Raw genomic sequence first — 25461 nt, forward strand, 5'->3', positions numbered from 1 at the left:
TGCAGCAGCTGTCCCTAGTCTGTCTCTAGCAGAGGCGGGACAAGGTCCTTCAGCACCCAAGGCTGAGACTGCAAAGTGTGCCCCTCCATCCCTCTAACCCCAGCCGTCACACACTAATTGCTATTAGACTAAGAGGCGCCCCAGGGCCCCCAACATCCCCAACACCTTAATCTCTAGTTATCTGGCTTGCAGTCACTGCTATGTATGTCCTTTTCTTATTTCTTTGTGCTTCAAACGCAATTGGGAATGACAGCTGAATGAATTGTGTGCCCCCTCCTACACTGCGCCCTGAGGCTGGAGCCTCTTCAGCCTCTGGCTTGGCCCGGCCCTGGTCTCTAGCAGGCACACGAGTGAGGCTAATGGCCCCCGCGGCCTGCCTTATATAAGGTGGGGGCTCCAGGGATTTGTGTAGCCTGAATGGCTACAATGTGCCTGCTGACTGTGATGCAGAGGGTCAAAGTTGACCCTCATAGTGCATTATGGGGCGAATCGAACTTCTGCAAAAGTTCTCCTGGTGCAGGCGAACGCGAACCCCCAAAGTTCGCCTGGAACCGTTCGCCGGCAAACCGTTCGGTACATCTCTACTAGATTGTGAGCCCCTCTGAGCGACAGTTAGTGACAAGAAAAACATACTCTGTACAGTGCTGCGTAATATGTCTGCGCTATATAAATACTTAAATAAATAAATAAATAAGTGTAGGCAGAGAGACAGCAGAAAATTACATGAGATGAAGAGCTTGAAAAGGACAGACCAGCTCCAGGGACTATTGAAGCAAGATGATAAAGACACAGGGTAAGAAGCCTTTTAGCAAAAAGAAAAGAGCCAGGGTGCAATCAACATATGGAGGAGGCTGCAATCTATATATATATATATATATAAAATTGTGTGTTTGTTCTGCGATCACTCGAAAACACCTTGACCGATTTCAACTAAACTTGGTATATAGCTCCTTTACCACCTGGGAAAATATGTTCTGCCCCCCCTCCCCTACACACCTGGGTGGAACCACAACAGCCAATCAGATTTCACCCATTCACGTCAATGGCAAAATTTCAAAGGAGGAGCTTATAGTGGATTTTAGGAAGAAGGCAGATGACATTCAGCCACTTATTATAAATGGAAATATTGTAGAGAGGGTCACAGACTTTCGGTTTTTAGGAGTTACTATTAAAGAGGACCTGACTTGAAGGTCACGTATTGCTGAAGTAGTGAAAAAGGCACAGAAGAGGCTATATTTTTTTAAGGGTGCTTAGGAAGAATAATATTCCTGAGAAATTGTTGGTGTCTTTTTACCGCAGTACAGTGGAGAGTGTCCTAGTCTACTGTCTCTGTGTGTGGTTTTTAAGCTGCACAGTAGCACAGAAAAAGCAACTTCATAGGGTAATTAAGGTTGCCCAGAGGATAGTTGGCTGTCCTCTTCTTCCATTAGAAGAATTACATGCTTCTTATTGTTTCAGGAATATTAAGAAAATTTTAAGTGATGCCTCACATCCAGGACGTGTTATTTGAACATTTGCCTTCTGGAAAACGTTTTAGACGTATAAAAACTAAGAAAAATAGATTAAAGAACAGTTTTTATCCTTCAGCCATTCCATGTTAAATGCTGCTAAGTGGCCATGTTGAAAAGGGGTGTGTGCAATGCAATGTATGTAGGAATGGAATGTTGTTATGCTGTTTTTGCTTTTGCTGGAAAATTGCACTTTAGAATTTCGTTGTACAATTTGGGTTGTTACAATGACAATAAAGATTTTCTATTCCATTCTATTTTCTTAAAAGGCTGCCATTCTCACAGTAATAAAGCTAGAGTCTCCAAGCTTAGCACAGTTGGTCATGTCTCACTTGGTGAACGAGGTCAAAATTTCTGGAAAAGTGCGTGGAGCGTAAAACAGCTAATCACATTTTAGCCATTCAATTTAAATGGGATAATGTAAACTGCAGCCATTCTTAGACTGTTAATCTGAGGAGTCTTAAACTTGACACCATTGGTCACTGGGTGACAAGGATTAATATTCAGAAAAGTGGGTGGAGCCTACAACAGCCAATAAAAATTCACATATTGATTTTCAAGGGGAATGTTTAAACTGTTGCTATTTTTACATGGTTAGTAGCAGAGGCCTCAAACCTGCTACAGTCAGTCATTGGGTGACTGGGGTTCAAATTCAGAAAAAGGGGCAGAGCCACAAACAGCAAATCAATTTGTTTGATTGATAAGCTGCTTCCTATCTCACATTGTTGCCATGGACCCCAAATCTCTCAAGCTTGGTCATTGAGAGACTGAGTGTCATGGGTATTAACAGTGGGCTAAGTCAACAACCAAAATTATAAATGGGAAAATTTAAACTTCAGGCATTCTTATATCTTTAGTGACAGGGTTCTCAAACTTGGCACAGTTGGTCACTGGGTGACTGTCATTGATATTCAGGGAAGTGAGTGGAGCCTACAACAGCCAATCAAATTTCATCTATTGATTTTCAAGGGGAATATTGATTTTCAAGGGGACAGTCTTACATTGTTAATATCAGAGGCTTCAAATCTGGTACAGACAGTTACTGGATGACAGGCATTCAAATTCAGAAAAGGGCACAGAACCACAAACATCCAATCAGATTTGTTTGATTGACTTCAATGGTACAATTTAAACTGCTTCCATTCTCACATTATTGATGCCAACGCCGGGTTTGTGTGTATGTGTGCCGCGATCACTCAAAAATGCTTTGAGCAATTTCAACAAAACTTGGTATGCAGATCAATTACTAACTGGGAAGACCGGTTCTGGTGGTCTCACACACACCCTGCACACCTAGGCAGAATCACAAGCAAGCAATCAGATTGCACCCATCAACGTCAATGAGAACGTTTTGAAGGCTGCCATTCTCACACTAATAAAGCCAGAGTCCCCAAACTTGGCACAGTTGCTCACTTGGTGACCAAGGTTAAAAATTCAGGAAAAGTGGGAGGAGCATAAAATGGCCAAACAAATTTCAGCGTTCATTTTAAATGGTAAATGTAAACTGCAGCCATTCGTAGACTGTTAATTACAGAATTCTCAAACTTGGCACAGTTGTCCACTGGGGGACTGGGATTAGTATTCAGTAAAGTGGGTGGAGCCTACAACAGCCAATCAAGAGCCAACAACAACCACATTTTTACATGGGAAAATGTAAATTACATTGCAAATGTCAATTTTGATTGTATCATTGCATGTAAATTCCTGTATGTATATTCCGTGTTTATCCAATATATATTTGTTGCACTAAGCAATTTGGCGTGCTTGTCCTTATCGTTTTATACTAAAATGTAAATTGCAGCCATTCTTACACTCTTAGTGGCAGAGTTCTCAAACTTTGCACAGTTGGTCACTGGGTGACTGCCATTAATATTCAGAAAAGTGGGTAGCCTACAACAGCCAATCAATTTTCACCTATTGATTTTAAGGGGGAATATTTAAATTGCTGCCATTTGTATACAGTTTATGGCAGAGGCCTCAAACCTGGTACTGTTGGTCTCTGGGTTACTTGGGTTCAAATTCTGAAAAGCGGCAGAGCCACAAAGAGACAAGTAGATTTGTTTAAGCTGCTTCCATTCTCACGTCGTTAATACTCACAAACTTGGTCATTGAGTGACTGTGTGTCAAGGTTAGAAAATGTGGTCGGACCCAACAACAACCAAATAAATATTCGGTCAACACCGGGTCTTCTGCTAGTCGACAATAAATAAGACAGGCTGTAATGAAGCGGCTGATGATGGCAGGGATCCTGGACAAGAAAGAACCCTGAAGACTTATGGAAAGATCCAGATAATAAAGCATTCCCATATGTATCTTACTTTTACACTCCTCTGGAAAATGTATAAGATGATCCCTGTACACATTAGCTGGGTCAAGAGGTTTGCCAGAGGAGCTCCCATGCACGTCAGCAGTAACCACAGTGCTCCGTCGCAAAGCTTTCCAGTAAAATATCTATAGTTGTCCTGATGGAATTTTTTCCAGTGGGATCAAAACAGTAGTTTTGCTGTGAAAGAACTCTTTTCTAAAACGCTACCTTGTCTATTATGATGAATAGCCACCAGCAGATGCTGCCAGATGAATCAGATCTTTAATTGTTGTTTGCGGCAGGGGTAATGAACGATTGTGTAAACGATCATTTACACGATTGCAGCAAACACATGCAAGTCAATGAGAATCGGAATGATGGTCTTTCAAAAACCAACAATCGCCGCAAGTAGTGTGCGTCATTCAACATCATTTACTGAATTTTCATTAAACGGTGCTGCACAATATTGTGAAAAAATCATTAGTTGGGCAAAATTGTTTGCGAAAAATTGTTCGGTGGTTGTAGGCCATAATGGTTTTTTTCTTTTCCTGCTTGTGGATTTAGATTTTATAGCTTTGTCTTCTGTTGTAGAACGATTTTGCATTATGAACTTCTCATATTTACATTTCAGCTTCTGGCTTGAATCTGTTTGAAGGAGACATTCAAGTTAATAAGGTTAGATTTTTTTTTTTCTTTTTTGACAGGCAAATATTGTGAAAATAATGGTGTTTTAAGACCAAGTACTGTATGTCAAATATTATTTAACAAAGTTAGACAAGAGTATTTACATTGGCTGTGGTGCAGAGCTGTGCATGCTGCTGTACAAGTTTTTCCTGCACTGTATTCAATACCATTTACATTGCACAGTGCAGAAATTTTTTTCTAAAATAAGCATCCAGGTGCATTTTTCAGAGGAACTTAAACCCAGGTCTGAACTTCATTCCAATCAGTAGCCGATACCTCCTTTCCCCCAATAAATCTTTACTTTTTCTCAAATAGATCATAAGGGGAGTCTTTGCAGCTGATATTATGTTGAAACCCCTCCCACAGTGTGATGTCATGACCATAGTCCTGACCGTTTGCTGTCTGTGCACTTTGTTGTATTGTGAGAAATAACAGCATTTTTCCAACTCCCAAGCAAGCAATAGCTGCCTATGTGCATAGAACTCTCAGTAACGAACATCCCATACAGAACAGCTGGCAGAACGAAAGATGTCACCACCAGTGATACATTTCAGAATGTAAATCAGGGAGAGGAACGATTTTCCAATGGGCAAACACTGACTAAATAATCTATAAAATATTATTGTAGACTAAGAGCAATTTTATTTATGTTATTTTCACTACAGTTCCTCTTTAAGGCAATTGTAATGTGAAATCAGAAAGAGCTGCACTGTTCCGTACTCCATCACTGACAGAAGTGTTACCCAGTAGTGTGGACCATACAACAGCACAGCTGTATCTGTAAGCAGCAGTCACATCGAAATTTGTAATTATGCATCGTAATCGCAATGCGAAATTTCATAGAAAATCGTAATTCATTTTGTATGTAATAGTAATATGTCATAATTTCCCATAATTTTTTTGCATAATTTTCATGCAATTTCGTGAAAATTGTTACATATGTTAAGGAGAATAGTGGGTACAAGGCAAAAAAATAATTTTTCAAAAAGACCTTGTGGTTTTGAGAAAATCGATTTTAAATATGCAACGAAAAATGGTTTTTGAACTTGTCATTTTTTTGGTTTAAAAACCATTTTTTCTCTGCATTTTTAAAATCGATTTTCTCAAAAACTACAAGGTCTTTTTGGAAAATTATTTTTTTTTGACTTGTACCCACCATTCTCCTTAACATAGGTAGCAATTGTGGTGTCATTACCAAGTATGGGGGCTTTGCTATTCACTGCCAAAATCGGCACGAAATTTTGGTGAAATTTTAGGCAAAATTACGAATAACTATATGAAATCAATTGAATTTACAAATGGTAATTACGTAGAAGCGTAAATGCGAAAATGTACGCAAAATTGTGCGTAATTGTAATTAGCGGATTACGATCACCACTGGTAAACAGGCCTTTACCTATAATAAAAATGAAGATATCTTAAATGGAACCTAAAGTGAGAGGAATATGAGGGCTGCTGTCTTTATTCCCTTTTATTAAACAATATCCTGCTGAGCTTCTGGCTTTAGTTGTGTTTGAGTCACACATCTACAACAAGCATGCAGACAGACAGGGGAGTCTTAGGCCAGAGTCAAAGCATCTGACCTGCATGCTCATTCTTTCTGGGCCAGTGACTTATAGTATTAGAAGCAGAGCCACAGCACAGAAGTCAGGCACAGAAGTCTAATAAACAATGCGTTTATTAGAGAATGAAGATGGCAGCCTCCACATTTCTCTCACTTCAGGTTCCCTGCAACAAGGGATGTCCGCAACACTGGCAATATGTATGAGTGTGCTAGGGTCAAAATACAACGTACAAAAAAGTAGAAGAGAAAACCCCTATGTAATAGCATTATTAAAAAGTATCAGGGATAATAAATCATCTTTATTCCAAAAATAAATAACACATAATGACACTTGTGATAGTTCAAAGATTAAAAACAATTAAAACAGGCCACATAATCCTGAAATACTCAGCTGCAAACAATCCTGCCTGTACAACATTGTATCATCAGATATCAATAACACACTCAAAATATATATATACAATGAAGTGAATGCATATATGCATGTATATACAGTGGGTTGCAAAAGTATTCGGCCCCCTTGAAGTTTTCCATATTTTGTCATATTACTGCCACAAACATGCAACAATTTTATTGGAATTCCACATGAAAGACCAATACAAAGTGGTGTACACGTGAGATGTGGAACGAAAATCATACATGATTCCAAACATTTTTTACAAATAAATAACTGCAAAGTGGTGTGTGCATAATTATTCGGCCCCCTTTGATCTGAGTGCAGTCAGTTGCCTGAAGACATTGCGCAAAAGGTGGATCAGCGCATCACCAGGCCACCTCCGAATGGCCTACAATCAGAGGTGCGCTGAGCCCCCCCAGAAACTGCAAACGCACCTTGAACCCAAACAAAAGCTCTGCATATACACCAAAAGCAAGGCTGCTAAGTGGGAGCAACTGACCAAAAATGAATTAAATTAGTACATAGCAAAGAAATGAACATCGCTACTTTAAAACAGATAAGTGCCTACCTGCAAGAGAGTGCAAGCCCCACTTGTGGGATAAAATACACACCTAGCATACACATAACCTGTCTACCACTGGAGGATGTTGGTTTCCTGTAACAGCTTGCATGCAACTTGTTAAGTACTCGTCCCTCACACTGCGAAGAAGTCATCCCCCTATGGGAGGGGACCTAACACTAACTAAATCCTAACCTATGCATATGCATAGCCTGGGTGCGCTACCAAGTAAAATCGAAAATTGAAAATTGCGCAAAAGGTGGATCAGCGCATCACCTATAGACATTGCCTGATGAGTGCTAATGACTAAATAGAGTGCACCTGTGTGTAATCTAATGTCAGTACAAATACAGCTGTTCTGTGAGGGCCTCAGAGGTTGTCTAAGAGAATCTTGGGAGCAACAACACCGTGAAGTCCAAAGAACAAACAAGACAGGTCAGGGATCAAGTTATTGAGAAATTTAAAAGCAGGCTTAGGCTACAAAAAGATTTCCAAAGCCTTGAACATCCCACGGAGCACGGTTCAATCGATCATTCAGAAATGGAAGGAGTATGGCACAACTGTAAACCTACCAAGACAAGGCCATCCACCTAAACGCACAGGCCGAACAAGGAGAGCGCTGGTCAGAAATGCAGTCAAGAGGTCCATGGTGACTCTGGACGAGCTGCAGAGATCTACAGCTCAGGTGGGAGACTCTGTCCATAGGACAACTATTAGTCATGCACTGTACAAAGTTGGCCTTTATGGAAGAGTGGCAAGAAGAAAGACATTGTTAACAGAAAGCGTAAGAAGTCTCGTTTGCAGTTTGCCACAAGCCATGTGGGGGACACAGCAACCATGTGGAAGAAGGTGCTCTGGTCAGATGAGACCAAAATGGCACTTTTTGGCCAAAATGCAAAACGCTATGTGTGGCGGAAAACACTGCACATCACTCTGAACACACCATCCCCACTGTCAAATATGGTGGTGGCAGCATCATGCTCAGGGGGTGCATCTCTTCAGTAGGGACAGGGAAGCTGGTCAGAGTTGATGGGAAGATGGATGGAGCCAAATACAGGGCAAACTTAGAAGAAAACCTCTTGGAGACTGCAAAAGACTTCGGCGGAGGTTCACCTTCCAGCAGGACAATGACCCTAAACATAAAGCCAGGGCAACAATGGAATGGTTTAAAACAAAACATATCTATGTGTTAGAATGGACCAGTCAAAGTCCAGATGTAAATCCAATCTAGAATCTGTGGCAAGATCTGAAAACTGCTGTTCACAAACGCTGTCCATCTAATCTGCCTGAGCTGGAGCTGTTTTGCAAAGAAGAATGGACAAGGATTTCAGTCTCTAGATGTGCAAAGCTGGTAGAGACACACCCTAAAAGACTGGCAGCTGTAATTGCAGCAAAAGGTGGTTCTACAAAGTATTGACTCAGGGGGCCGATATTATGCACACCCCACTTTGCAGTTATTTATTTGTAAAAAATGTTTGGAATGATGTATGATTTTCGATCCACTTCTCACATGTACACCACTTTGTATTGGTCTTTCACGTGGAATTCCAATAAAATTGATGCATGTTTGTGGCAGTAATGTGACAAAATGTGGAAAACTTCAAGGGGGCCGAATACTTTTGCAACCCACTGTATGTGTATCTATATTCCAACCAGGTGGGTATCAAAATAGAGCCCACAGGAGGATGAACCCGGGTTCAGTAAAATTGGGCTTTCTGTAATGTGCAGTAACCTTATATATGATAACTCACATGTGCATATAATAACAACACAATTGATTCAAAGTGCAAAATGCAAAAATAGTGCAGTACATATGTGCAAACAGCAATCGTATGTGCAACCAGTAATAATAACCAACAACCTGGGAGCAGCCTATATGGGTAAAGTGCCTGAGAGGTATGGAAAGGTGCATAAAGGGGGAGATACTTAGCCCAGGAAGGGCGTGCAAGCCATGCAGCGCAGCAGAGGAATGGCAGAGATCCCCTCAAGACAGTCACACTGGTTCCGCAGGCGTCACCCCACTTTTGAAAGGAGAGATGACACCACTGGTACAGAGAGGACACCAATTTTGTACAGGCAGGATTGTTTGCAGCTGAGTATTTAAGGATTATATGGCCTGTTTTAATTGTTTTTAATCTTTGAACTATCACAAGTGTCATTATGTGTTATATAATTTTTGAAATAAAGATGATTTATTATCCTTGATACTTTTGAGTGGTGCTGTTACATAGAGGTTTTTCTCTTCTACTTTTTGTCACTTCAGGTTCCATCTAAGAAATTTCAGTTAACCGCTGTTTTTTACAGCCATAAATACAGTATATGGCCTTTATGCATATATCTTTGCTAATTGTTAGGGACACTATAAAATATAGGTTTTAAGTGTAAAATAAACCTGCACCACACAGCACTTTAAAGCGGACCCAAACCAAACATTTTTTTAATTCAAAATATTTAGTTGCACCACTCTGACACATACAAATATAAATAAACTCTCCTTCAAGCCTATGAGCATTTCAGTGCATGCTTTTCACCCTCCTCTTTGCATAACGAGGGTTATACAGGTGGCAGCCATTAGCAATTCCTCCATTGCTGGACACCATCTACTCCACCAGTTTGCCGGATTATTTGCCGGCAATATGAAAGGAAGGGAGGGGTTTCTCCAATAAATGTAAAATATTTTATATTTGTCATCATGCAGCTGAAAAAAGGCTGCTATTTATTATTATAATTTAGAAAATAGATTTTATTTCTGAAATCTTGTATTTTTAGTTTGGGTCCACTTCAAGTACTCAATACATACCATACCATAGCTTCTTGTTTTAAATTTAGGGACCAGAATCTCTTTTAGAAATTGATGAATATTTTCCCTAACTTTTTGTTCCTTAATGTGAATGGAAAAAGGCAGGGAGTAGGGTAGCATCTGTACCAAGGCTGTATCAATAAATATAGGATTACTATTATAACTAGAGAGTTATGTTTTTGTTCTATAGAAAACACGGAACTCAGTCACTGGAGATAAGTACAGATGGCCACTTACAGTACCATACTACTTAGAGGACAGTCTGGGTATGTATATATATCATAATATTTTTTTGCACTCAGTCAGCTTGATTCACTAACCAGCGCTAAGCCGGTTACTTAGTGAGCCTAAAGACATAGTGGGCGCAACACACGGAGTTAAGTGGTTTGCACCCATACATTGCGCACAGCCGAGGGCAGTGCGTGCGCAGCTGGTAATAGTGCGTTATCGTCGCACCCTCTGCCCTGTAAACGTTGCACCCAGTGATGCGCGGTTTTTGTAGTACCGTTTACAGTGCAGCGGGTGCGACGGTACCGTCGCACCACGCACTATTACCGGCTGCGTGCGCACTGCCTTTGGGTGTGCGCGATGTAGCTTTGCGGGGCTATTAGTGCGCGCAAAGCTACTTTTCAGGTGCTAAGTGGCTATTCACTCCAGCGCTATCACTTAGTGCCGGTTAGTGGATCAAGCCCCGTGCATGCTATATGGACAGGGGCATAAAGAAAAGAAATAACCAAAATTTTGGATATTAAATTTTATCTTTAATATAAAAACATGTTTTGTGGGTCACCCACCTACTTGTTCAGTTTAATCACAAAACAGTGCCTATTAGTTCAATGTAATTAAACACAGAGGTGCTCCTTGCTGATGTTGTTTTTGATTGATTTTTCACAGTCAGGTAAAACATACTGTATTTATAATTTTAAGCTGCCCATACACCTAACGATTTTGCCGCCGATATATACAGCAGATTCGATCACTATGATCGAATCTGCTGTGAAATCGTTACGCAAACGCTGACAGAACGATCGATTTCTGTCCGAAATCAATCGTCCCCTTCGATCCATCGGAAGATTTCCCTCGATCGCCGGCGGGTCGGGAGTGCGTCGATAGCGGCGTTCTAATGCCCGACGACCGACGCTAGTGGCAATACATTACCTGCTCCGGCCAGCGTGACTCCCCCTCTGTCCCCGCAGCTTCTTCTCCTCGCTGGGTTCCGGAATCCGGACCGGCTGCAGCTTTATTGAACTTCCTGTCCCGGCAGGAAGTTTAAACAGTAGAGCGCCCTCTACTGTTTAAACTAACCCAGCAGGAAGTTCAATGAAGCAGCAGCCGGTCCGGAACCCGGCGAGGAGAAGAAGCTGCGGGGACAGAGGGGGAGTCGCGCCGGCCAGAGCAGGTAATGTATGCAGGCATGCGAGCGGGCATGCGGGCGGGGGCAGCGGCAGCACCACCACCACCACAGATTGTGATCGGTTTCATGCTGAAATGGATTCACAATCTGTTTGCAGTAAAGGCAGCCATACGATCCCTCTCTGATCAGATTCGATCAGAGAGGGATCTATCTGTTGGTCGAATCTGATGGCAAATCAACCAGTGTATGGCTACCTTTAGGGTTAAAAGGCTGACAACACCTGGTGGTTCAATTAACAGGAGTAAACAGTGGTAAACTTTGTATAATGCGATCAAGGAAGTTCTTTTTTGTTTCGTTTTATTATGCAAGTATAAATTCATTGCTTGTCAATCAATCTGTTTTACAGTCAATTTCTTTCTATTCTTGTCTGTTAGTGCTAAAAGGAAGTTCTTACCTTTTATCATGCAAGCATGAATACATTGGTTGTCCCTCTGCATTTTACAGACATTTTCTTTCTTTTCTTGTTTGTTAGTACAGAAATTGTTGTAATCTGGTTAATTTTTTTCCATTAAAGAAATTGTTGTAATCTGGTTAATTTTTTTCCATTAAAGAAATGAATGCCAAAGGTGTTATACTGAAAGCCTTTGAACGCTACAGACTGAAAACATGCATCGATTTTAAGCCGTGGGCTGGAGAAAAAAATTATATTTCTGTCTTCAGGGATGATGGGTAAGAGGTACTTATTTAGAATGGGAGGATGGAATGTAGTTTTCTGTATGTATATGTATGTGTCCAATAACTGGTTTTCCGGTTATTTAGACTTTGAGATAAGCCTTTGAAGACTTCTGATAATACCTGTTTAAAGCCAAGATTTAACTGTTATAACAGTGCTCTGGGCCTAATGCACGTTCAACAGTAAAGTTTCTGTATGCAGGCAGCACACAGCAGTTTTACCTCATGTTGCTGGGTTAACGTGTGCATTGCTATGGTAACACCCAGTGTAACGTGCGTTGCCATCGCAACACACACGGTAACACGTGACTCTAATGGGTCAATGGGGGGTGCTTCCCAGGGGCGTAGCAATAGGGGTTGCAGAGGTAGCGGCCGCATCGGGGCCCTTGGGCCAGAGGGGCCCCGAAGGGCCCTCCCTCAACTACAGTATTAGCTCTCCATTGGTCCTGCGCTCAAAATAATCACTTCTATAGATACTATGAATAGTGGTAATCATTAACAAACTGTTCCCCAACCCCTTCTTGCACCTCTAACGCTGTAGTTTCCATTGGCAGGTTTTGGTGCGTCGTAGCAATTGTTATGTATAGATTGCTGGGGGGGACCCATTGTAAAACTTGCATCGGGGCCCAAAGCTCCTTAGCTACGCCACTGGTGCTTCCCCAGCACCAGTAATGGTAAATTTGCCTTGCGCTGCCTGCCCACTGCAACTTTACCATTGCTTAGTGCATCAGAACACATAGGGCCATATCCTACTTCTCCTGACTTTACTTTAGATGTTGTCAGCTTTCGCTGTACCAACAGCTCCCTTTCCTTTTCAGTTTTACATTGTTGGTTTATTCAGGGAACACTGATGTAGGATGTAGAATTTTAGAGCAAAAAGGATTTAGAACAGGTTAAACCACATAAATAAAAAAAAGCGTAGACACTGAAAATTTGAAATAACTGGGAAAGAGAAGGTGCCCCCATAAATAGTATAGGGTGAAGAAATGTATAATTATAATATAAAAAAGGCTTACCTCAAAGGACAAACAATACCTACAGTGCTGCCCATAATTATTCATACCCCTGGCAAAATTTAATTTAACGTTACTTTTATTCAAACCGCAAGTCATTTTTTGATGGGAAATGACATCGGTGTCTCCCAAAAGATAATAAGATGATGAACAAGAGGCATTGTTGTGGAAAAAAAAAACATTTCTCACCCTTTATTTACATTTGAGTAAAAAGTTTCCAGTCCAAAAATTATGCATACCCTTCTCATTCTCAATAATCAATAGAAAAGCCTTTCTTGGCTATTACAGCAATCAAACACTTCCTATAATTGCAGAGTGCAGACCAGCTTTTTGTATGTCTTTACAGGTACACTTGTCCGTTCATTTTTAGCAATGAGCTCCAAATCTTTCAGGTTGGAGAGTCTTCTTGCTATCACCATGATTTTTTGCTCCCTCCACAAATTCTCAATTGGATTCAAGTCAGGACTCTGGCTGGGCCACTCCAAAACGTTAATGTTGTTTTCTGCTAACCATTTCTTCTCTACTTTTGCTGTGTGTTTTGGGTCATTGCCATGCTGAAATGTCCACTGGTGACCAAGGCCAAGTTTCTCTGCAGACTGCCTGATGTTGTTGTTGAGAATGCTCATGTATTGCTCTTTTTTTATGGTGCCGTTTACTGTGATTTAGCTCCCTGGTCCATTGGCTGAAAAACCACACCCGAAGCATTAGGTTCCCACCACCATGTTTGACAGTGGGGATGGTGTTCTTTGGGTTGGAGTCTTCTCCTTTTTTTTACACCAAATGAAAGAAAACATCATTGTGACCAAACAATACAATTTTTGTTTCACCTGTCCATAACACACCAGACCAGAAGTCTTCTTCTTTGTCCAGATGGGTATTTGCAAAGGCCAAGCAAACTTTTGTGTGCTTTATCTGGAGAAGTGGTGTCCTCTGTGGTCTGCATTCGTGGAACCCAGCAATATGCAGTGTCCATTGGATTGTCTGCCTTGGTGACATTGCCACCAGTGGAGCCCAGATTCACCAGGATGGCCTTGGTGGTGATCCTTGGATTCTTTTTCACCTCTCTCACTATCCTCTTGGCCAGCACAGGTGTCTCTTTTGGCTTCCGACCACGTCTTCTGAGATTTTCCACAGTGCGGAACATCTTTTCTTTTTAAATAATACTTTGCACAGTAGCCACTGGAACTTGAACACATTTAGAAATGGCCTTGTAACCCTTTTCTGACTTGTGAGCAGCCACAATGCACAGCCGTAGGTCCTCACGGAGCTCCTTTGTCTTAGCCATGACTGTCTACAAACCAACTGCAGAGAGCTGCTGTTTTTCACCTGTTGATTAAACCAGTTGTTCCCAATTAATCAGGGTAATTAGGATGCTTTAGAACAGCTTGGACTATTTGGAATGGTATAGAAAATGCTCAAATGTAAATAAAAGCTGAGAAATGTTTTTTTTCCACAATATTGCCTTTTGTACATCATCGTATTATCTTTTGGGAGATACCTATGTCATTTCCGGGCAAAAAATAAATTGCTGGTTGAATAAAAGTAACTATAACCACTTGTGGACCACCCTAGTGATCAGGCTAATTTCTCCTAATTGGGCCACTGCAGCTTGAAGGCCTCACTGCAGGGCCATCCAACTCGGTTTCTTTATAGGAGGATTGATTTCAATCAAGTGAAGCCACAAAATAGCGATCTGTTTCCAAAATTTTTTGTTTCACACTTTATTATATTCACAAAAAATTATTTTTCTTCTTCAAAAAGGTAGAAAAATTCTTTGTAAAGCAGCAGAAGAATTTGTGGTACAGACATATAAAAAGCAATACAAAAAGCAGATCATAGACACTGTGTGCTTTGTTTGATGAAAAAAGGTAATTTTAGTTCAGGCGACGACACTAGTCCGTTTCGGGTTATTGACCCTTCGTCAGGCCTTTACAAAGCATAGAGACTTATCTATAAATTAAACAAATACATATACATTAAAATCAATAAAAAAGTCACTTTCAATGTGATTTAGTAACACACCAGACAAAATATATGAATGAAGGTGGAAAACAAGAGAGCGAAAAAGATAAAAGAAAGCAAGAAAGAGCCAACGTGAAAAAAGAGACAACGTGAAAAAAGAGTTACCCATTAGTATTCCAGAAAAGGAAACTATGCAGATCAAATGGCTCATCACCAATCATGAGCCACATGACTGTAGTGAAACACAAGAGCATACTAGCCATCCATCAGCAAGATGTCATGTGGCCAATGTAAAAAGAAGAAGAAAGTCATTGTGTAAAGATAGGTGTTCCACACAACCAAACAGAGAAAGAAAAAAGATAAATAGTATATATGTGAAACAGTCTAACACTAACCTTAACCAGAGAATATGTACAGTCATAAAAGACCAAAAATGAATTTGATTAGTAAAGAGGTATCTGTTCCAACCAGACACAACACGGCACCTGTTGGTAATAATGAAATGTAAAAAATAATAAATGCGGTACTCAATCACAGCACATAAGATGGGGAATGATAGCTACAGGCAAAACTCAGCAGACAGAGCTTTCTGTTGGTGGGATCACATCGCCCCCAGGATTGTTTGTTTATTTATTATAAATATTTATTGTATAATTTTTATTACATTTTGCTATTTTTTTTATTAACCACTTGCCGACCGCCCACTGCACATTGGCGGCGGCAAAGTGGCAGCCCCAGGACCACGTAACGCAGATTGGCATCGGGTCCTGGGACACTGTGTTGCCGGGGATCGCGCGCTGGGATGCGCACGCATCCGCCAGCAATAGGCTCCGCCCACCAGCGACTACATACAAGCGTATAATACGCTTTGTAATGTATACAAAGTGTATTATACAGGCTGCCTCTTGCCCTGGTGGTCCCAGTGTCCGAGGGACCACCAGGGCAGGCTGCAGCCACCCTAGTCTGCACCCAAACACACTGATCTGCCCCCTGATCACCCACAGCACCCCTCAGACCCCCCCCCCCCTGCCCACCCCCCAGACCACTGTTTGCACCCAATCACCCCCCTAATCACCCATCAATCACTCCCTGTCACTATCTGTCAACGCTTTTTTTTTTAGACCCTAAACTGCCCTCTGGGGACTCCTGATCACCCCCCACCCCTCAGATTCTCCCCAGACCCCCCCACCCACCGTGTAATGTATGCATCTATCCCCCCTGATCGCCTGTCAATCACCTGTCAATCACCCGTCAATCACCCCCTGTCACTGCCACCCATCAATCAGCCCCTAACCTGCCCCTTGCGGGCAATCTGATCACCCACCCACACCATCAGATCGCCTGCAGACCCGACGTCAGGTCACCTCCCAAGTGCACTGTTTACATCTGTTCTCTCCTCTAAACACCCACTAATTACCCATCAATCACCCCCTATCACCACCTGTCACTGTTACCCATCAGATTAGACCCTAATCTGCCCCTTGCGGGCACCCAATCACTCGCCCACACACTCAGATTGCCCTCAGACCCCCCCTTATCAATTCGCCAGTGCATTATTTACATCTGTTCTTCCCTGTAATAACCCACTGATCACCTATCAATCACCCCCTGTCACTGCCACCCATCAATCACGCCCTGTCACTGCCACCCATCAATCAGCCCCTAACCTGCCCCTTGCGGGCAATCTGATCACCCACCCACACCATCAGATCGCCTGCAGACCCGACGTCAGATCACCTCCCAAGTGCACTGTTTACATCTGTTCTCTCCTCTAAACACCCACTAATTACCCATCAATCACCCCCTATCACCACCTGTTACTGTTACCCATCAGATTAGACCCTAATCTGCCCCTTGCGGGCACCCAATCACCTGCCCACACACTCAAATTGCCCTCAGACCCCCCCCCCCTTATCAATTCGCCAGTTCATTATTTACATCTGTTCTTCCCTGTAATAACCCACTGATCACCTGTCAATCACCTATCAATCACCCATCAATCACCCCCTGTCACTGCCACCCATCAATCACCCCCTGTCACTGCCACCCATCAATCAGCCCCTAACCTGCCCCTTGCGGGCAATCTGATCACCCACCCACACCATCAGATCACCTTCAGACCCGCCGTCAGATCACCTCCCAAGTGCATTGTTTACATCTGTTCTCTCCTCTAAACACCCACTAATTACCCATCAATCACCCCCTGTCACCACCTGTCACTGCTACCCATCAGATTAGACCCCTATCTGCCCCTTGGGCACCCAATCACCCGCCCACACCCTCAGAATGCCCTCAGACCCCAGCCCTGATCACCTTGCCAGTGCATTGCTTGCATCTATTTCCCCCACTAATCACACCTTGAGACACCCATCAATCACCTCCTGTCACCACCTGTCACCCCCTAGCACACCTACCCATCAGATCAGGCCCTAATTTGCCCCGTGTGGGCTCCTGATCACTCGGCCAAACCCTCAGATCCCCCTCAGACTCCCTTCCGATCACCTCCCCAGGGCATTGATTGCATCTATTTTCCCCTCTAACCACCCCCTGAGACACCCATCAATCACCTCCTGTCACCCCCCTAGCACTCCTATCCATCAGATCAGGCCCAATACAACCTGTCATGTAAGAGGCCACCCTGCTTATGACCGGTTCCACAAAATTTGCCCCCTCATAGACCACCTGTCATCAAAATTTGCAGATGCTTATACCCCTGAACAGTCATTTTGAGACATTTGGTTACTCACGGTTTTGGGTCCGTAAAATGCCAGGGCAGTATAGGAACTCCACAAGTGACCACTTTTTAGAAAAAAAGACACCCCAAGGTATTCTGTTAGGTGTATGAAGAGTTCATAGAAGATTTTATTTTTTGTCAAAAGTTAGCGGAAATTGATTTTTATTGTTTTTTCACAAAGTTTCATTTTTCACTAACTTGTGACAAAAAATAAAATCTTCTATGAACTCACCATACACCTAACGGAATACCTTGGGGTGTCTTCTTTCTAAAATGGGGTCACTTGTGGGGTTCCTATACTGCCCTGGCATTTTAGGGGCCCTAAACCGTGAGTAGTCTAGAAACCAAATGCCTCAAAATGACCCGTGAATAGGACGTTGGGCCCCTTAGCGCACCTAGGCTGCAAAAAAGTGTCACATGTGGTATTGCCGTACCCAGGAGAAGTAGTATAATGTGTTTTGGGGTGTATTTTTACACATACCCATGCTGGGTGGGAGAAATGTCTCTGTAAATGACAATTTTTTTTATTTTTTTACACACAATTGTCCATTTACAGAGATATTTCTCCCACCCAGACATTTGGGTTCAAGACTACTCCTCACGGTTTAGGGCCCTTAAAATGCCAGGGCAGTATAGGAACCCCACAAGTGACCCCATTTTAGAAAGAAGACACCCCAAGGTATTCTGTTAGGTGTATGACGAGTTCATAGAAGATTTTATTTTTTGTCACAAGTTAGCGGAAATTGATTTATATTGTTTTTTTTTTCACAAAGTGTCAATTTCCGCTAACTTGTGACAAAAAAAAAATCTTCTATGAACTCACCATACTCCTAACGGAATACCTTGGGGTGTCTTCTTTCTAAAATGGGGTCACTTGTGGGGTTCCTATACTGCCCTGGCATTTTAGGGGTCCTAAACCGTGAAGAGTAGTCTAGAATCCAAATGCCTCAAAATGACCTGTGAATAGGACGTTAGGCCCCTTAGCGCACCTAGGTTGCAAAAAAGTGTCACACATGTGGTATCGTCGTACTCAGAAGAAGTAGTATATTGTGTTTTGGGGTGTATTTTTACACATACCCATGCTGGGTGGGAGAAATCTCTCTATAAATGGACAATTGTGTGTAAAAAAAATCAAAAAATTGTCATTTACAGAGATATTTCTCCCACCCAGCATGGGTATGTGTAAAAATACACCACAAAACACATTATACTACTTCTCCTGAGTACAGCGGTACCACATGTGTGGCACTTTTTTGCACCCTAAGTGCGCTAAGGGGCCCAAAGTCCAATGAGTACCTTTAGGATTTCACAGGTCATTTTGTGACATTTGGTTTCAAGACTACTCCTCACGGTTTAGGGCCCCTAAAATGCCAGGGCAGTATAGGAACCCCACAAATGATCCCATTTTAGAAATAAGACACCCAAAGGTATTCCGTTAGGAGTATAGTGAGTTCATAGAAGATTTTATTTTTTGTCACAAGTTAGCGGAAAATGACACTTTGTGAAAAATAAACAATTAAAATCAATTTAAAATAAAAAAAAAGTGCCACACATGTGGTTTTGCCGTACTCAGGAGAAGTAGTATAATGTGTTTTGGGGTGTATTTTTACACATACCCATGCTGAGTGGGAGAAATATCTCTGTAAATGGACAATTGTGTGTAAAAAAAATCAAAAAATTGTCATTTACAGATATATTTCTCCCACCCAGAATGGGTATGTGTAAAAATACACCCCAAAACACATTATACTACTTCTCCTGAGTACGGCAATACCACATGTGTGGCACTTTTTTGCAGCCTAACTGCGCTAAGGGGCCCAAAGTCCAATGAGCACCTTTAGGCTTTACAGGGGTGCTTACAATTCAGCACCCCCCAAAATGCCAGGACAGTTAACACACCCCACAAATGACCCCATTTTGGAAAGTAGACACTTCAAGGTATTCAGAGAGGAGCATAGTGAGTCCGTGGCAGATTTAATTTTTTTTTTGTCGCAAGTTAGAAGAAATGGAAACTTTTTCTTTCTTTTTTTTGTCACAAAGTGTCATTTTCCGCTAACTTGTGACAAAAAATAAAATCTTCTATGAACTCACCATGCCTCTCAGTGAATACTTTGGGATGTCTTCTTTCCAAAAATGGGGTCATTTGGGGGGTATTTATAACATCCTGGAATTTTAGCACCTCATGAAACATGACAGGTGGTCAGAAAAGTCAGAGATGCTTCAAAATGGGAAAATTCACTTTTGGCACCATAGTTTGTAAACGCTATTACTTTTACCCAAACCAATAAATATAGGCTGAATGGGTTTTTTTTATCAAAAACATGTTTGTCCACATTTTTCGTGCTGCATGTATACAGAAATGTTACTTTATTTGAAAAATGTCAGCACAGAAAGTTAAAAAAATCATTTTTTTGACAAAATTCATGTCTTTTTTGATGAATATAATAAAAAGTAAAAATCGCAGCAGCAATCAAATAGCACCAAAAGAAAGCTGTGTTAGTGACAAGAAAAGGAGGTAAAATTCAATTAGATGGTAGGTTATATGACCGAGCAATAAACCGTTAAAGCTGCAGTGGTCTGAATGGAAAAAAAGGCTCTGGTCCTTAAACTCCCTGGCGTTCTGGACGAGCTAGGCTCGTCCAGAGACGCCGGAGGTCGCCGCTCAGGCCTCGCTGGGCCGATTTGATTAATTTAAAAAAAAAAAACACGCAGCAAGCACTTTGCTTGCTGCGTGTTGCACCTGATCGCCGCCGCCTGCCGCCGATACGCCGCTACCCGCCGCGATGCAGCCTCTCAGACCCCGTGCGCTGCCTGGCCAATCAGTGCCAGGCAGCGCTGAGGGGTGGATCGGGACTCCCTGTGACGTCATGACGTCCATGACGTCGATGACGTCACGACGGTCGTCACCATGGCGACGGGGGAAGCACTCCTGGAAATCCCGTTCAGAACGGGATTTCCGGACGGGTGATTGCGCCGGCGGCGATCGGAGGGGTGGGAGGGACGCCGCAGGGAGGGGGGAATCATGTAGCTAGCGCTAGGCTAGCTACATGATACATTTAAAAAAAGATTTGCAGCGGCCGCGGGAATCAGAACGCCAGGCAGGTTAAAGGGTTTTATGACTGCAGTCCTTAAGTGGTTAATTTTTTAACCCTCCCTCCAGCTTCAGCCTATCACATTGGATCATTTTTGTGCTTCCCATGGGGACAGCCGTGTCACATGGCTGTGCCCAATAGAGTGCCGCTGTAGATCGCAGTGCTGTATACTGTTCATAGATGGTGGTTTCGACCTCTAACAGTCTCTGAGCGGGGATCGCCGAAGGGGTGGAGTGGAGCTCCGTTATCAGAGCGGAGTTGTGCGCGATCTCCTGCACTCCCCGCCTGCAGCCATTCACGCCAATCGGTGTGGAGTGGTCCTGGGGCTGCCGCCGCATTCACGCCAGTTGGCGTGGAGTGGTCGGCAAGGGGTTAAGTCAAAATTTGACAGGGGTATGAATAATTATGGGCAGCACTGTATATGAGGTAAAAAAAAAATAAAAAAAAATATTAGACACTAAATTGAGGGTGGGTTCCAGATCACTCTGGTTTTTTTTCTTCTCTGGAAAGTCCTTAGATCAAAGCAGGTGATTTAGTTTGGCACTGCTATAGAACTAATGCGATAGTGCACGCATAGTCTAAGCAGATCAGCTAAAAATAGCGCTAATAGATTTGGACGCGGCTATATTTCTAATGTTAATTATCGTTTTTGTAAATTTATACTCAATTTTGCATATGTTTGGGCGCAAGTGTCTAAAATCGATATTTTACGTAAATCGATAAAGTAAACTCGGAAATATTCCTTATTGTGTTGTGGAATCGGTAATATCGGTAATTTAAAGTTTATGATAATATATCAGAACGAAAATCATAACGCTAAATAAAGAAAAACGATGTCAGTCATAACGATAACTTAAAAAGTCTTTTGGTGTAATAACGGTAAATGAACATGTTTAATGATGGAATGTAAGCAAATTCTGTCCAAATACATATAATTTTGTAATTACGAAAATATAACATATACTGTACAGATGTAATATCTATATTTGACATTTCTATTTACGATAATATATAAAGTATTTACGATAATTTAGGGTTAGACACCACCAGGGGGATGGTTAGGGTTAGGCACCACCAGGGGAGTTTTAGGGTTAGGCACCATCAGGGGGGTGGTTAGGGTTAGGCACCACCAGGGGAGTTTTAGGGTTAGGCACCACCAAGGGGGGTGGTTAGGGTTAGGCAGCACCAGGGGGGTGGTTAGGGTTAGGCAGCACCAGGGGGGTGGTTAGGGTTAGGCAGCACCAGGGGGTGGTTAGGGTTAGGCACCACCAGGGGAGTTTTAAGGTTAGGCACCACCAGGGGGGTGGTTAGGGTTAGGCACCAATAGGGGGGGTCTAGGGGTTAGGGATAGGTACAGGGAGGGTTCTGTGTCAGAGTAGGGTTAGGTACATTTAGGTTTAGCCACCACCATGGGGGGTTAGGGTTAGGCACCACCAAGGGAGGGTTCTGTGTGAGACTAGGGTTGGGTTAAGCTGTGTTGTTGAATTACATTACGATATTTAACGTTATTATATTTACGTTTTCATCTCACATCAGTTTTATACCTGTAATAATAATAGTCAGAATTATCAATTTTACATTACAAATACCGTTAAATTATCGATATTTCTAAATTACGATATTTTGCGACTTTTTCAAATGTACGCTACCTAAGGGTTATCCAGCAATTGCCAGACACTGAATTATAGATAAGTGGCTAGTGCGCTCCTCTAACTTACACCTTCTAACTAATGCAGCTACAATAGCTCTTAAACAGGCTCTAACAGGCTTTCAATAGGTTAATCGGCAAACTATTGTGTAAAGTGCTGGATCGCTGCACCATGGGGGGTGTCGCCACCCTATTAAATTAGCATACAAAGGTGAAGCGCTCAACAGTACTTACATATTCTCGTATTACAAAAAATTGTAAATTATGTCTTAGAATAACAAATAGTAAATCCCAATATTGGTCTCGTAATCAATGTAGTGAAAAAGTACTCAATAGCATAAATGCACAGCATTAATAGTAAGAGGTAAAAAACAGTCCACCTGTAAAAAAATTCAGGCAATTTCATATATCAAAAGATCTAACTTGTATACACGGAAATGTCCAAAATTCTAAATTGTACACATGGAATGTCCCACAGCGTAATGAAGTCCACAATATGAATCTCCTTGACAGGGGCGCCCGAAGGCATAGGCACTAAAAGCAGTTGCCTAGAGCGGCATGTCCGTCGGGGGGCGGCGCCACCGCTACCGCTAACTTCAACTTGTGTCATATACAGTATCTCCCCATTTTCGTGCTGAAGCCTGCAGGGCTCACTGTTCAGGCTCCTAGCTTCCTGCACAGTCTTCTTGCGCCCCCCCCCCCCCCCCGGCCAATAGAGACAGAGAAGATATGCTCTGTCCCGCCTCTTAGGCCACCCCTTCCTGGCTCCTTGTCGGCTCCACTGCACAGCGTCTGTTTACTGCCTGCGTGTGGTTGTCTGCCCTGAGAACGACTCAAACTCCGCCCCTCCGCCAGACAGAATTTCGGAGCTCCAGGCTGGGAATCAGCAGCATGCTTCCTGCATCCTCATGCCCAGGCAGAGAACGAGTGGTGGTAACTGAGGGGCCAAGCTGCAGCTGGGGAGTCTGGAGAGTCACAAGCAGTCAGTGTGACTAGTGAGGTCTTTACTGTGAAGAAGAGAAATGAGAGAGACAGAGGCACAAGTGAACCAGTGTGCACGTAAGTTTTTGTTCTGGTTTGTGCACTCAGCTGCCATGAGTCAGTTCTCTCTGTAACTTCTGTCATTCAAAAGGGAAGTATAGAATCACTGGGATAATCATTAGAGGCAGCCAGGGCAGGGGGGAAACAAACTGACAGCCTGTAATGTCATCCAGACTGCAGGCAGGATGTGCTCTCAGGGATCACAGATTTACAATAGAAGACAGTCCAGGCACAAACCTTCAGGGCTTTCTGTCTCTCCCCACACCTACCTGCCTGCACCATGTGACATTTCCTACAGGCTACAGCAATGATAGTTTGTGGATGTAGAATCCTCTGATAAATAGAAAGCTGAACAACTGAAGGTTGGTTCCTGGATTGTACTGTGACTTCTACCACACTGTTCTGCAATGTTAGCTCCTCCCTCGACACTTGTGGGCTGTGTCTCTGGTGCTGTGTGACAGGCTGAGAGTGATTGTCATGCGGTCAGGCCAGGGTAATGAGGGGTGACAGTGATACTGTGTGTGAGGGTGATGGGGTGAGTGTCACAGACTATGTGTGAGCAGGGCTGTGGAGTCGGTACAAAAAAATCCAACGCAGATTATGAAACTTCTGATTCCAGGTATCCAAAATGGATTTGACTCCGCCTCCTTAGTCTAATACTTTCCAGGGCTGTATATTTGGTACAAAAATCATCCGACTCCTCAGTTTATGAAACCTCCGACTCCAGGTACCCAAAATTGCGACTCCTCAACTCCGACTTCACAGCCCTGTGTGTGAGGGTGACAGGCTGAGCATGGGGTGACAGTGTGTGAGGGTGATGGGTTGAGTGTGATGATGGGGGGGGAGGGGGGCGCCACCGGTTTTCTTGCCTGGAGTGACAAATAGGCTAGAAGCGCCCCTGCTCCTTGACTCTTAATCCCACTTTTTAATTCCACCGATCAATTTAAACAGCTGAAATACTCTTACCAGCAGGAATGGCTGATTGTATTACAGACCAGCAGACAGGGCATGTATGTCTATGTAGTTCCTTGGACTCAAATCCCCTTCTTCCTAAGTAATGCTCAGAAAAGACAGGAACAACATAGCGTAATCCAATTATAGCAACAGGATCAAACCACCACCAGTGCTCCCAGCGTGCCTCCAAAAGTGTACAAAACACCACAGTGATGGAAATGGGAGAAATGCACGCTCACCTATTGCAATGGCTGATCCTGTATTGACCAGCTATAAGCGCTTTCAAATCAGATGATTCCTCACAGTAAAACCGGACCTTTAAAACTCAAGAGACAATGCTCTCATAGCGTAATTCCGTTTAATATATAAAAAAATTACAAAGCATTGCACTCACATGTAATACAAGATTAATGCGCATATAAAATTTTAGGACGTCCTCACCGCCGCCTCGTTCATAGAGCGTCTCCACACACCGCGCCTGAGACCCCGTCCTACCGGTTTCGTCAAATGACTCATCAGGGGCATGTGGCGACGCTATAAGCAAGCTCTATGCAAATTCCTTCCTGACATCGGCGGTGTTCTCGCGGCTATAGTTACTATCATCACTGGACTCCGGCATCATGGTGTCCTATTGCGGACATTTACTTATATACATCTCTGCCACTCCATACGGGCTCCTCACAGAACCCCCAACACCAGCAAATATATACATCCTCCGCTGTGCAATCCATATGTAATTCACATTAACCTCCCCGGCGTTCTATTGAGATCGCCAGGGAGGCTGCGGGAGGGTTTTTTTTTTATAACAAAAAAATCTATTTCATGCAGCCAACTGAAAGTTGGCTGCATGAAAGCCCACTAGAGGGCGCTCCGGAGGCGTTCTTCTGATCGCCTCCGGCAAGCATAAGTAACAAGGAAGGCTGCAATGAGCAGCCTTCCTTGTTTGGCTTTCCTCGTCGCCATGGCGACGAGCGGAGTGACGTCATGGACGTCAGCCGACGTCCTGACGTCAGCCGCCTCCGATCCAGCCCTTAGCGCTGGCCGGAACTGATTGGTCCGGCTGCGCAGGGCTCGGGCGGCTGGGGGGACCCTCTTTCGCCGCTGCTCGCGGCGG

At 43.1% G+C, this 25461-nt stretch overlaps 1 protein-coding gene across 1 annotated transcript in view; it reads left to right on the top strand.

The window, feature by feature from the left end:
* The first annotated feature begins 728 nt into the window (after positions 1 to 728).
* The window catches only part of LOC137519412 (meprin A subunit beta-like), a 112195-nt gene continuing 87462 nt past the window's right edge, over positions 729 to 25461 (top strand). The window contains exons 1-2 of the mRNA XM_068238367.1: positions 729 to 793; positions 23295 to 23411. Coding sequence (XP_068094468.1) covers positions 729 to 793; positions 23295 to 23411 — 182 coding nt within the window. The remainder of the gene's footprint in view (positions 794 to 23294; positions 23412 to 25461) is intronic.

This window comes from Hyperolius riggenbachi, chromosome 5 (assembly GCF_040937935.1).
Source record: "Hyperolius riggenbachi isolate aHypRig1 chromosome 5, aHypRig1.pri, whole genome shotgun sequence".
In the NCBI taxonomy this organism is placed as follows: Eukaryota; Metazoa; Chordata; class Amphibia; order Anura; family Hyperoliidae; genus Hyperolius; species Hyperolius riggenbachi.